General features: G+C 43.9%; 1 protein-coding gene and 1 long non-coding RNA gene across 6 annotated transcripts in view; both read right to left on the reverse strand.

Moving 5' to 3' along the window:
* Positions 1-3,421, reverse strand: part of atp8a1 (ATPase phospholipid transporting 8A1) — a 488,126-nt gene extending 484,705 nt beyond the window's left edge. For all 5 annotated transcript variants that reach the window (XR_013577307.1, XM_078546849.1, XM_078546831.1 and 2 more), the window contains exon 1: positions 3,222-3,421. Coding sequence is in view for 4 of the 5 variants with exons in the window: in XM_078546849.1 (XP_078402975.1) it covers positions 3,222-3,270 (49 nt within the window). In the remaining variant the exon portion in view is untranslated. The remainder of the gene's footprint in view (positions 1-3,221) is intronic.
* Positions 1-14,875, reverse strand: part of LOC144683762 (uncharacterized) — a 1,025,508-nt gene that overhangs the window by 981,118 nt on the left and 29,515 nt on the right. The window lies entirely within an intron of this gene.

The following is a 14,875-nucleotide window of genomic DNA, read 5'->3' on the forward strand; positions in this document are numbered from 1 at the left end:
CAATTCTAGAAGTAACAAAGGCACGGATGACATTTGAACATTAGATGTATTGGAGTAGGGGCAGACTCGGGCGATGTCACTGAGGTGGAAATAGTTAGTCTAAGTGGTGGCACACATTTGTGATCAAAAGCTCATCTTAAGGTCAAATATGATGCCAAGGTTGCGAATAGTCTGGTTCAGCCTCAAAGTTGCCAGGGAGAGGGATGGAATTTCTAACTAGGACCCAAGGCAATGGCTTTGGTCTTCCCATTATTTATGGTGAGAGAAGCAGAGGAAATTCATCTGCAAAGACATACACAATATAAATTTGTTTTTACTTCTCAAATGCAACAAAACCTCCACTCAAAATATAATCCAAATGCATTGATCAATTTTGAACAATATTATTCCTCTACTGAAAACTCTCTACAGGAAATTCATCAGTCCTCCAGCTTCTGTCACGTTTTGTTTTACTTTTAAAACAAGCCACAGATTTAAGTGCCATAAATGAGTGTTCCACATTCAGTTTAACATTTTAACCACAAAAACATTTTACCGAGCCTTCTTGGGTGACATCTGGCTGACATTTCATACGTTAATTTTAGTAAACCACAAAATAACTTGTCTTGCATTTTACTTTTCTGAAAGCACAGATTGTCATAGTAGATATTTGTCTTGCACAGCAGTGAAAATAGAACTCTGAAAATTTTAATGCAAAACTGCGTGAGGCTTAGTCATTGTGAACCTTGTCAACTTGGCAAAAATACTTGAGAATACAGATTTGAACTTTAATTTTAAAACTAAATTACTACCTTTGTATGCCTAAGCCTAGACACACTTAGAATTAATTGTGGTTAAGGGCAATTCTCAAGGGCAATTACAGATGGACAATAAATGCTGGCCTTGCCAGCAATGCTCACATCCCAAGAATGATTAAAAAGAATCAAGGTCTGTCTGATGGTATTCTTGTATTGCCAATCTAGGAACATCAGCATGAAAAAACGTTTATGCCTTGAGCACACAATTTCATCAACATCATGCATTTCCACATGAAGCATTGCATAGTTAACTCATTCTTCTTTTCCCACAATACACCTCACCCACAATCCCAGAAAAGTGCTGTTTCACCATTGGTGTGCATTTACCCTTTGCAAACACACATATACTCGAGATTTCATACAGCTTGTTCATTTCACCAAATTGTGCTCAATACTAGGAACTAGGAACAGTGTCCAAGAGCTTTGCAACAGAACAAGAAAGTGAAACACTGTCTCAGGTATGAAAATAGTTTGGATTGATACTGAATGAGGTGTAATTACAGCAGCTGTTTTGTTCTTCACATAGTATAGAAGTCTGACTTCAGCCCAAAGAGCTCTCTTGATGCCATTCTAATCACACTGCTGGGCATCAACCGGTGTTGGAGAGAATGAATTTGATCATAAGAGTAGTGCATCATCACTGATTCATTGGTCTGTGTTTTTCGGGGGAGATGGTGGCATAGTAGTAATGGCGCTGGACTAGTCATTCAGAGACCCAGGCTAATGCTCTGGGCATATGGGATCAAATCCCATCACGGTAGCTGATGAAATTTGAATTAAATTAATTTAAAAATCTGGAATTGAAAGCCAGTCTCAGTAATGATGACTATGACAATTATCATCGATTGTTGTAAAAACCCATCCAGTTCACTAATGTGCTTTGGGGAAGGAAATATGTCATCCTTACCTGCACTGGCCTACATGTGACTCCAGATCCACAGCAATGTGGTTGACTCTCAACTGCCCTCTGAAATGGCCTAGCAAGCCACTCAGTTCAAGGGCAATTAGAGGTGAGCAACAAATGCTGGCCTTGCCAGCAACACCTACTTCCCATCAAAGAATAATTTTTTTGGACTGTATTAAGGCCAATAAAAGGATTTCCAAAATCCCTATACACAACAGCTCAACAAGCAGATGCAAGTTTTGAAGAACAGGAAAGTTACTGGCAGCAGTAATTCCCTTTCAGTTAATTATTAGGATTATAAAATTGATATTCATGTTTATTTTCAAACTTCTGTTGCACTCATAGCACAACCTCCACCATTAAATTATTTTCTAAGATTGGATGAACAGCGCCCTGCTTGTGGGTACAATTGATAGTGTTGACAGCGCTCCTTTACCCCAAACCTGATGTATGTAATTTATCTAGTAAACAAGTTGACCACAAAATCAGTGCTCTAGCTTCCGATGTCACACTGACATTTTGATTTGACACATTTTTTTCTGTATCGCAGTACAGTTACAAAGCATTTACACTCAGTGCATTGGCATTAAAAACTTAACTTCAAATTACTAATCTAGATCAGTCTAGCCCAATTACTTGAAATATTCAATTACATAATAATATGCTGGAACACTGTGCACAAACCATATTCAGCCCTGTGAACAGTAAAAGAAAGCCCAAGTGTCTTTTCTATTTCATTAGCCAATTAGCTGCTAAACCGGAGCCCCATATTTTTGTTTTTCATTGAATTACCTTACCCGTTGGTAAAAATGCAAATTGTATATGCTATGTACTTAGACACTACTTTAAAAATAATCAGCAAGGTTATTTGCCTCGCCTTCCCAACCTCTTAAGATAATTTTTGACTTCAGGTTCTGTGCGATTTATTCACAGCCAGTGTCCAATATCTTACCCCGAATTGGGCCTTAACTGGTTAATGACTCCTGTCAATGAAAAATATTTTTTAAAGAAACTTCAGCCTGTATAGTTTCCAGTAAGTGGCAGTCTTGGAAAAACTAGCAGTAAAGACAATCAGTGCAGCGGGACTTCAGCAAACCTGGAAGGTGATGATTAATTTACACGGTGCGACTATGATTATTACAGGAGCTCCCTGAACCTAAAATGAAAAAGTACAAAAAATACATCCAGATTCGAACAAACGGCATATCATTTCGCAAATTTACTGCGGGGCTGATTCAATCCAAGCTACAGTGTTGGCTTCACAACAAGAGAGTGCAGCAAAACCTCAACAGATTTCCTTTTTACTTTGCCAGTGTGAGCGCTATTTGGAAAAAAGACAAGCCGCATCGCCTTTCAAAGCAGCTTCCTTGAAGTGTTCCGATATTTCATTGCCAAAAAAATGGTGGCCAAATTTCAACCCTGTGGAGTGTAAAGGTGTCCAGGAGGTCACATACAGACAGGTGCAATTTAACATATTGGGAGGGAAAGACATTCCTCTCAAACCTATGAGTACATCTTACCTTCCGCTCGAGAGCGGAGCTCTGCCACAGTCTTTCGAACCGGCGGCATCTTCCCGAACTGAATCAGTACATCATATGACAGGACACCAACTCCGTGCAAGAAAGGGAGGCGATGTTAGTCTCAGCAGAGGAGCTGTTCGCAAGACTGGCTCCCACTGTGTTGTATGAGAGACACAGAGCGCGCAGCCGCACACCCCCTACAACCAGCGACGACACTCGAACCTCTCCCGGGGTCGGGAGCCCGGGATCGGAGCGTTCCACCGCAGCGCGCGACCCGGGCAAGATTCCATTCCTCAGGAAGAAATCACTACCACTCCAAACACAATCTTAGAAATATTATGCAAAACCCATCATCCGATTCGGAAAACGGAGAATAAGCCCGTTCATTGTTACTTTGTTTTCAAAGAACTCCTCTCCCCCCCCCCCCAGTTGCCTCAATGGATGAGTCTGGTCGGTACATCTCATCGGAGGCTTTTTGCTCCCGGCATCAGAGTGCGAATGTGAATATCTAATTCATATTTTCAAACGGAGCAACAGCGCTTTACTGAAAGAGGTGTTTGATCTTAATTGCAAGGAATATAATACCTACATTGAGATTATTAATTACTGAAAACAAATATCCCCATGGAATTGTTAATAAGACTCTGTAGATTACAGACTTGAACTGCGATTCATTAAATGGAGAGAAGGGGAGGCGGTGGTATTGTCACTGGTATTCCAGAGACCCAGGGTAATGTTTTGGGGACCGGGTTCAAATCTCACCATGACAGACAGTGAAATTTAAATCCAATAAAAACTGGAATTAAAAGTTTAATGACTACCGCAAAACCTATGAGGTTCGCTAGTGCCCTTTCGGGAATTTGCTGTCCTTACCTACTCTGGCCTACATGTCACTCCAGACCCAGACTCCTAAAAATAAATTAAATGGAGAGAACATGGGACAATTCAGCCTCTCGAGCATATCCCACCCATTTAATGAGATCAGGGCTGACCTGGCTCCTAACTCAAAGATAAAAGCAAAACACTGTGGATGCTGGAAATCTGAAACATCTGGCTCCTAACTCCCTCCTTGACTCTACATCCCTTAACAGCCTGAGCCAAAATCATTCATTGAATTAGCATTGACTTTTTTTGTGGAAGAGATTTCCTAACTTCTACCACCTTTTTGTTTCCTTCATGGAATCTGAGCTTTGCTGGCAAGGCCAGCATTTATTGCCCATCTAATTGCCCTTGAAATGTTGGTGGTGAGCCACCATCTGGAACTGCAGTCCATGTGGTGTAGGCACAGCAAATTGATATTAGGATGGATGTGGTTTTGACCCAGTGACAGTGAAAGATATGACGATATGGTTCAAAGTCAGAATGACAAGTGACTTATTTGAGGTGAACTTGCAGGTGGTGTGTTCCCATGAGTCTGCTGCCCTTGTCCTTCTATGTGGTCGAGGTTGCCAGTTTCGAAGGCGCTGTCAAAGGAGCCTTGATGAGTAGCTGTAGTGCATCTTATATATAGTACACGCTTCTGCCATTGTGCTCCTGCGTGGAGGAAGTAAAAGGGCAGTATTTTATGCTCTTTCCCATGGTGCGTTTGGAAGCGAGAAGAGCATTTAATCAGAATGGTGGTGGGTGGGGACCCAGGGCCTTCCCACCCTGCTGCCAATTGAGGCCCTTAAGTGGGCAATTAGTGCCCAATTAAAGGTCTCATCATGCAAGCAACAATGGTGGGGCTTGTCGTCAGGCTGAGAGTAAGGTTGTTGGAGGTCAGTCATCTCAGCTCCAGAACATCATTGCAAGAGTTCCTCAGGGTAGTGTCCTCGGCCCAACTATCTTCAGCTGCTTCATCAATGACCTTCCTTCCATCATGAGGTCAGGAGTAGGATGTTTGCTGACCCTGTACCCTTGTTGCCAACCTCCCTTATGCTACCCTCACCTGCAGCTCCACCCCACAAAAGCCCTCTTGCCATCACTCACCTGAATCCAGGGATCCAACAAAGATCCAGGGCTCATTTGGTGTCTGTCCTGCAGTAGCCACTGCCTCCCCAGGGGCTCTGTGAGCAAAAGAGCTTCTAGCCTCTGATTGGCCAGCAGCTCTTGGCAGGTGGGATTCCTACCTCGGGGTCCTTGATCCCAGTGAAAGGCCTGTTAGTGTCCTGCCTGATTGGCACATAATACTGGCAAGCTTTCCCAAGAAGAGGCAACATGAGTCTCTCGCTAGGTCTCAAACCGGCAGCTGAGATCCTGTCGCCTTTATAAAATCTCCCCCAATGTTTCAGGTGGTGTAAGGGGTAATGATAAAGTGGGTGTTTTGTCTTGGATGGTGTTGAGCTTCATGAGTGTTTTTGGAGCTGCACTCACAGGCAAGTGGAGAGTATTCCATCACATCACTGCTCCAGAGGTAGCAAGTTCTACATTCTCACCACTTTCTGGGTAAAGGAGTTTCCTCTGAGTTCTGTATTTGATTTCTTGGTGATTATCTTACATTGATGGCCTCTCGTTAAGTGCATAGGAATGGGTGTAGAGCATTTGGACCCTCAAGGCTTCCTCACTAGTGTGAAATATTAGTATACTTGGAAAATAAGAATCTAATTGGGGTAGAGAAACAAAGGGATCTGGGTGCAAATATACTAATCACTAAAAGTTGCAATCCAGGTTAATAAGGCCATGAGAAAAGCAAACCAAACTCTTCCTACAAGTGAAAATACTCTGGGCTCAATTTAAACTCTGTAAGTATATAGGTTTTGTGTGAATTAAAGTCTATGATTACTCTATTGTCCATGTGCTTTTGGGGAAAAAAACCACGTGCTGAATTTTATGAGGGGAGTATATTGCTCACGAGCTGACCGACTTAATAAGAGGCTGCCCTATAACAATAATACAATTTTAAGTACTAGGTTTGTTTGGAAGATGATTTTGTGTAAAAAGCAACTTGCTTCCAGTACCTGATCATGTGACCAAACTGCCTGGGAGATAAACATAGTTAAAAAGGTAAACAAGAAGTTAATTACAGGGCAGAGTAGATTCCTGTGGGTGGTCCTGTTTTCAAGCAGTTTCATTTAGAATAAACTGGCTGGAGGAAATATCTCAAGTCAGATTCAGTCTAAATTTTGTGTGCTGGCTAAAAAGATGATTGAAGGATTCTATTAACAGTGAGTTTGACTTCTGGGATAGCTAAGCTGAGAAGAGAGAGAGAAAGTTCCTAGATGCAAGACTCCAGTGTTAAAGAACATTAGAATAAGGGGAGTTCTGACCTGAGGTAGCTATGCTTAAGACACTCGCGATACTTGTGTTGAACTGGAAGTCTACAACCATGGGATGGTTGGAGGAGATCTGAATGAGCAACCTTGCTGGAAGTAAGCAGAGCGCTCAAGAAATCTCAACCCTTATACAGATCTTTGAAACAATGCTCAGAACTAATAGTTAATCTTCCAATTTCTGATGAATATCTGACTTGAGCTTCTCAGGGGGCATAAGTCAATTAGATGTAGTTGGAAATTTGAATTAAAAAGTTTGGTTTAGAATATAACAAGCTGTGTTCATTGTACTTGAAATATCTTTTAGGTAACTAACTATTTAAGATAGAGTGTAGCCATTAATATCCCTGTTCTTTGATTTTTGTGCAGTAAAATTCTTTGTTTTAAACTGTGAACCTTATGGCTTCATTCTTTTAGTAAATACCTGGATTTTCGGATTTACAAACAAAAACATTACTGGTCTCTACCAAGATCATAACACTATCAAGGCCTTTCAAGAGAAAAGAGACCCATCCTGTTCCTCTTTACCTGATGGGTAAAACTTGCAGTTCTAAACTTTCTGAACCTTAAAGCTGCATACGATAATCTCTAGACATTTGAGAGCCACAAGACAAAGACAGCCTTTACAGACACATCCTTATTACTATTGTACAAACTTATGTGCCCTCCCTCCCCACTCAGCCCCAGCACACTCACCCATGCCCTCCCTCCCATTTTACACATTTGCTCTGCCTTCCCTTCCATCCTCACCTACTCACTCATGCCCTCCCTCCCCATTCAGCCACACTCACATCCCCTCCTCCTACTCCACACTCCCTTCTAGCAGGGTTTCTCCATTTTGCATGCATATAGAAGAGCTGGAGTGGAGAGAAGTGGCTGTCAAGGCCCAAACCCCAGGCCATGATTCTCAGCCACCTCTCTCCCCCGGCCCACCCTCAGCTTCCAGTCCACCCCCCACCCCCCCCACCCCAGCTCTGCTTTTAGCCTCTGTCCCCTCTCCCAACTCCCAGCCCTTCTCTCAGTCCCCCTCTGACCCTGTTCTCACCCCAGTCTGGAGGCATCGATTCACGCATTTCAAGGCAGCGCCAGGCAGATGATTCAGTGCAGGAAGGCATTCTGCAGGCTGTATGTGGGAGCAGCAGCCATTGGCTTCCCTCTTAACAGCTGCCCCACTTTATCTGTAAAAGAGCTACATATGGCTTATGAGCTGTAGTTTGGCCACCTCTTATATATACAGCAGAGCCATCTGGCCCAGCCAGTCCATACTGGCATGTCGGTTCCACTCGAGCCTCCTTCCATTTTTCTTCATCTAAATCTATCATCGTAAGCCTTTGTACCCTTCTCCCTCATATGGTTGTCCAGTTTCCCCTTAAATTTATTCATACTATTTGCTTCAATCACTCCTTGTGGTGGTGAGTTTCACATTCTAACCACTCTGTGGGTAAAAATGTTTATTCACAATTCTCTATTGATTTTCTTGTTGACTACCTTACATTGATGGTCCCTAGTTATGCACTTCTCGCAAGTGCAAACATTCTGTATCCTATAAAGGAAATATAATTTTTTTCCTAATATTACTGTGGAATACTGAGGCAGGCTTGTATGTGTATGTTTGTGTGTGTGTGCGCATGTATGTGTGTGATTAATCTAATTAAATTAAAGATGGCCAGACTGCAAGGTTTGAATCATCAAAGGGGTTGTGTAAAACAGACTTTTTGAAGAGGAGATGGATGAGCTGACATTTGCACTTTTAGATAAGTTGAGAAGCTGTTTGATTTTCATAGGGACCTGATAAGATGTTTACCCAACTGGCAAGATAAATAAGGCAGTTATTACGTTTATTTTTCCTGAAATTGCTGGGCCTAATGACACCATGAAAGATTTTTATATTCTGGGAAAAGTAACTTCCAAAACAAGGGTGAAACAATGGGATTTACAGATCAAAAGGGAGGAAATATATTTAAGATGAGATGGAAACGTGTATGAAACCTTGAAAGGTGACTGTGTGAAACAGACTTGTGGGGAAAAAGCCTCTAGCCACCCTGGGGAAGTTTGCTATTCCAGTAACCAAGGTTTTATTAAAAGCCTTTGGAGTTCCATTGTTGAGTGAGAGGGGGAAAGAAGGTGTGAAATCCCTCCTTTACAGCAACAGTGGGTGCTTGTGGTAATATTGTTTTATAGATTAAGAATCTATTTGGACTGTCACCTGGAAGGGGTGTGTAGTTGGCAGCCTTGTTAAGTAGAAATCTTGTGAGAACTGTTGTAAAACCAAATGTAACTGTCGTCTTCTGTGTTTAAATTTTCTTTTGTTAATAATTTTTATTTTATTTATTGGATGTGTGTGTAGCTGGCTAGGCCAGCATTTATTGCCCATCCCTAATTGCCCTGTTCAGAGGGCTTTTAAGAGTCAACTACATTGTTGTGGGTCTGGAGTCACATGTAGGCCAAACCAGGTAAGGGCAGCAGATCTCTTTCCATATAGGACATTAATGAACCAGGTGGGTTTTTACAACAATTGGCAATGGTTTTGTGGTTATCATCAGACTTTTAATTCCAGATTTTTATTGAATTCATACTTCTTCATCTGCCATGGTGGCATTCAAACCTATTTCCCCAAAGACTCACCCTGGGTCTTCTGGGATACTAGTCCAGTGACAATACCACTATTCCACCACCTCCCCATTTGCCACCACCTCCCCCAATGTTTAATTTAATCTTTAAAATCTCTAACGGTGGTACTGGACTCATTACTTCTGGCTTCAGTGCACAAATCTTCTCGTAATAAATACAAATTGTAAAATCATTATGATAGCGTGGCCAAGTTTCCCTTTGGGATTTGATCAGCCTGCCAAATACCATCTGCCATATCATAATCCACTTTATCAAAACCTTTCATAATCTTAAAGATCTCTCTTCGATCACTCCTCAACCTTCTTTCTCAAAAGAGAAAGAGACCCAGCTTGCTAATCCTTTCCTGATATGTATATACTCATGCATTTCTGGTATCATCCTTTTAACTATTTTCTGTGTCCCTTGCAATGCCTCGATAATAATAACAGTAAATGTTGGAAATACACAGCAGGTCTGGCAGAGAGAAGCAGAATCAAAGTTTCAATTCAAGGACCTTTCTTGACCTGAAAGTTGAACTCTGTTTCTCTCTCCACAGATGCTGCCAGGTCTGTTGTGTATTTCCAGTATTTTTTTTCAGATTTCCAGCAACCGCAATATTTTGCTTTTGTTCCAGTGCCTCTATATCCTTTTTTAATATGGTGACTAGAACTGCTTGCAGCACCCCAAGGGTACTCTAACCAAGGTACAATTCTATCCCTCTAGCAATAAACCATAGTGCTTGGTTTCCTTTTGCTGTGGCCTTATTATTTGTTATGTAAAGGGTCATTTAACCCACTGAGTCCATTCCTCTGCAGATCATTTACAATTGTACTATCATTGATGCTACCTAAACCATTAGATCTCAGGGTGAAAGTTTCTTGAAAGCATCTCTCTGCCCACTAAGATAGATCAAGTCATGCTTTCAAATATTCATCTAATTTTACTCCCTACATTATTCATCCTTACCATGGATCTTTAATACATCACTGTTTCTCAAGGATCTCTATCTGTACTTGCATTAATATCCCCAACCCATTTAGTACCCAGAGCAGGCCACGTTATTCAGAAGATCGATAATATATTAATTCCTGTCACATTTGTAAGATGTCTTCATAATATGTCTCCTCTCCTTGCTTACTGCTGAGATCTCTGCTCTCTCTGCCTTTCACCCTGCCAGGCCATCTGAAAATATTGTGCTTTTTCCCGCACCTTAATTATCTATTAATACTGGTAAGTTGCTGACTTCAAAGGTGGCGTGCAAAAGAACTGTTACAAGTAAAGGGGAATGTGCCAATTTTTAATAAAAAAGCTTATTCAAATTTGCAGAGCTTTTGGCAACGCTATACATAAAGTACTTGCAATTAAACAAAATGTCTCAAAAATCAATGACAGAACATGGAACTGACAAAATGGGCAAAATTATCTCCACCTGTCTTTTCAGTTTCCAAGCTCTCCGAATCCCCAACAGTGAGGAATGCCAGAGCTTCACTTATCTCCAGTGCAGACTCCTCTGCAGCTGCTAGTTGTGAGATGGTTGGAGGGCCACTTCTGGTTTCTCTCCACCTCCCTGGTGCTCTGAGCTCTCCTGCAGCGAGGGAAAATACACACTGATGAGTCAGTATAGTGGCATGTGTTCAGCCAACAAAGTTCATTTGCTGTGGATGAGAATAAAGGAGAGGTGTAAAATTGCTTAAGGATGAGGGTAGGTGGGAATTTGGCTGGACGGCATATGAAGATCTGCGAGGTCAGTGGATGTGAGTAGTATTGTAATAGAATATGCTTGAGAAGGCATGATGTTCAGGTGATGCGCATGGCAGATGTAAGTGCACATTCAACTGTGCTCACTTTTCCTGACCTTTTGATTTTAAAAACATGAGCAGGAGAGTGTGGAGACTTCATTTTAAAAAAGGAAGCGGGGGGAGCAGATAGTGGTGAGTAGGATTGGTGAGTATTTCTAGTCTTTAAAATAAAATTAAGGTATTTAGTTTGTGTTTAAGTCTCGAGTCCTTATTTTCTCTTAAAAATAGCCTGCTAAGTATAAGATCGATACTGGTGTATAAAAAAATTAATTACAATAAAGTGTAAATAAGGAGGGGGATCTTCAAGTGTAAAGAGCAGGATACCAGAGTAATTAATTAAATATGATAGTAATGGCAGGATGGATGATGTGTTGTTGCTGTAACATGTGGGACCTGCTGGACACCAAGGTGATCCAGAGTGAACACATCTGAAGTAAGTGTTTGCAAATCAAGGAACTTTGGATCCGAGTTGAGGAGCTGGAGGCTGAGCTGCAGACATTGCAGCACATTGAGAAGGGGGACAGTTACCTGGACACTTTGCTCCAGCAGGTGGTCACACCCCTCAGATTTGGTAATTCAAATTTAGTTTGTGATCAGGGTCAGGAGGCTGTGACTGCAGTTGAGGCAGGTATGGGGACCCAGGAGGTAGCGTTCAAGGAGCCTCAGACCCTGCAACTATCCAACAGTTACGAGGTTCCTGCAAGCTGTGTGGTCGAGAGCAGGGACTGCAGGGAGCATGAGCAAACTGACCACGGCACCACAGTACAGGGAGCCATTCAAGTGGGGGAGGAAAGAGGAACGTAGTAGTGGTAGGGTACAGTATAATTAGGAGGATAGATACTGTTCTCTGCAGCCGTGAGCGTGAATCCTGAAGGCTGTGTTACCTGACCAGTGTCAGGGTTAAGGACCTCCTTAGGTCCTCAGGGCTGGAGAGGAATTTGGAGTGGGAGCGGAGGGATCCAGTTGTCATTGTCCACTTTTGTACCAACGACATTGATCGGACTAGAAAGGAGGTTCTGCTGAAAGAATTTGAACAGTTAGGAGCTAAATTATAAAGCAGAACGTCCAAGGTTAATAATTACTACCTGAGCCATGGGAAAACTGGCATAGGGTAAATAAAGTTAAGGAGTTAAATGCGTGGCTCAAAGATTGGTGTGGGAGGAATGGGTTTCAGTTCATGAGGCACTGGCATCAGCACTGGGGTAGATGGGAGCTGTTCCGGTGGGATGGGCTTCATTTGAACCATGCTGGGACCAGTGTTCCAGCGAACTGAATAACTAGGGCTTTAGAGGGGGCTTTAAACTAAATAGAGTGGAGGAGGGTTCTGGAAAGGGGATACGTAGGCTTACAAAGCAAAAGGATATGGCAGCCTTGCAGGGCAGCTAGTTAGGCCAAGATACCCAGAGTGTGACAGGAAGGGACAGAGGACAGAATTTTTCCCTTGGTGTGCGGGCTCAGCGGGGCAAGCGGGGGTGGTCGGGAAGCCGACCGCCGCCCGCGATTGGCAGTGCACCGCGCTTTTACGCAGGCAGGCCAATTAAGGCCAGTGTGAGACGCGGCCTTTCAATGAGCGTGAACGGGTGGGCGGGGGTGGGGACTTAATGTCCGCTGGGTCCAATGGCAACCCGGCGAATGATTCAAATACAGCCTCGGCAGCTGTAAGGCTGCCAGCAAGGACGCGGAAGTTGTGTGCATGGATGCCTCAACGGGTGGACAAGGCAGACGGGAGGGCAGGTGGCCCCGCATTTTTTGGACGAGTGCCTTGGTGCCCTCCTGGAGTAGGTGGCAGGCAGGAGAGAAACACTTGTCCCCAGGGACGGGAGGAAGCCTGGGAGGTGGTGGCATCCAGGGTCAGCAGCCACGACGTGGCGAGGCGCACATGGGTCCAGAGTCGGAAGTGCTTTAATGATCTGCTGCGATCGGGAAGAGTGAGTACCGTGTTGGCATGGGTCACTTTGCAGAACAGGTAAGATCTGCCCATCCCCCTGGACCTCAGAGGTGTTAGAGTGTAAGTGGCAAATGTCAATGAGGCAGGATCTGGCCAAGGGAGTGAGCCCTTCCTGCTTAGACTGAGCGCCTTGTGGCTCCAGGGTCACGAATGTGCTGAGCCCTGCGAGGTGTTCCTCAGGTGGGATTGGCCAGGCTGCAATGGCGCTGCAGGTAGAGAGTGGACGAATCAATGCTCCTCTATCCTTCCAGGAGAAAATATCCCATAACAACGCTGAGAGGCTGCGGACTGGCGGGGGATCCCTACAGCTCCTCATCCTCAGTAGATATGGACAGGAGGCCCTGGAACTGGAGAGGCACCATGCACCTCGGTCAAGCGGTCATGGTGAGGCTAGGGTGCCAGAGGGAGGTAAGAATGCAGTGCACTGAGGTGAAAATGTGGCTTTTTGCAACCATTGCAATGTAGTCTGTATATTGATGTGAGCATCGAACCTGGAATGCCCATTGATAATGGAAAGACGAAGACACCATGATGCAGATCTCTGTCTCAATAGGGTGCCAGGCATGCACACTGACAGTGTAATGATTTAAACTAATGACATGTTCTTCTTCTCCCTTTTAGGCTCACCAGCAGCCCTCATAGTGAGGAACTTGAAAGCCCACCCTTGGCCCCTGGTGACCAGCATGCTGAGCATGCACCAGCATCACACCCTCTTTGCCAAGCAGGCACCAGCTGAGATACCAGCACCTCGTTGGGCATAAGATCAGCGGCTAATATCTCGGTGCGCTTCACACTCGCTTGAGGTGCAGGCAGAGGCAGAGAGTGCCCAGGACGCTGGCAGTCGGAGGACTGCTGGGGGACAGAGAGAGCGTGGGTGAGTGTGGACTTTATTTAAAATAGAGAGCAGGTGAGTGTGTGGACTCTAATTAAAACAAAGTGGGGAGACTTCATTTAAAAAGAGCCCGGAGAGCAGCTGATTGGTGAGTTGGATTGGTGACTATTTCTAGTATTTAGATTAAAATTAAGGTCTATAGTTAGTGTTTAGATCTCTAGTTTTTATTTTCACTTTCTTAAAAATGACCTGTTAAGTATAAGATTGATGCTGGTGTAAATAATTAAATTCAATAAAGTGTAAAGAGCAGGGATGCTAGAGTAATTAATTAATAATTAAAATAAGATAGCGATGGCAGGACAGGCGATGTGTTGCTGCTGCAGCATGTGGGAGCTGTTAGACACCAAGGTGATCCAGAGCAAACACATCTGTAGTAAATGTTTGCAGCTCGAGGAACTTCGGATGCAAATTAAGGAACTGGAGTCTGAGCTGCAGACATTGCGCCACATCAGGGAGGGGGAAAGTTACCTGGACATTTTGCTCCAGGAGGCGGTCACACCCCTCAGGTTAGATGATTCGAATTTTGTCTGTGATCAGGGACAGGAGGGTGTGACTGCAAGTGAAGCAAGTGTGGGCAACCAGGGGATAGTGTTCAAGGAGCCTCAGCCCCTGAAATTGCCTAACAGTTACGAGGTTCTTGCAAGCTGTGTGGACGAGAGCAGGGACTGCAGGGAGGATGAACAAACTGACCACGGCACCATAATATCACAGAATCTCACAGTGCAGAAGAGGCCCTTTGGCCCATCGAGTCTGCACCAACACGTGAGAAACACCTGACCTACCTACCTAATCCCATTTACCAGCACTTGGCCCATAGCCTTGAATGTTATGACATGCCAAGTGATCATCCAGGTACTTTTTAAAGGATGTGAGGCAACCCACCTCCACCACCCTCCCAGGCAGTGCATTCCAGACTGTCACCACCCTCTGGGTAAAAAAGTTTTTCCTCACATCCTCCCTAAACCTCCTGCCCCTCACCTTGTACTTATGTCCACTTGTGACTGGCCCTTCAACTAAGGGGAACAGCTGCTCCCTATCCATCTTGTCCATGCCCCTCATAATCTTGTACACCTCGATCAGGTCGCCCCTCAATCTTCTCTGCTCCAAAGAAAACAACCCAAGTCTATCCAACCTCTCTTCATAACTTAAACGTTTCA

Source organism: Cetorhinus maximus, chromosome 1 (assembly GCF_964194155.1).
Source record: "Cetorhinus maximus chromosome 1, sCetMax3.hap1.1, whole genome shotgun sequence".
NCBI classification, from domain to species: domain Eukaryota; kingdom Metazoa; phylum Chordata; class Chondrichthyes; order Lamniformes; family Cetorhinidae; genus Cetorhinus; species Cetorhinus maximus.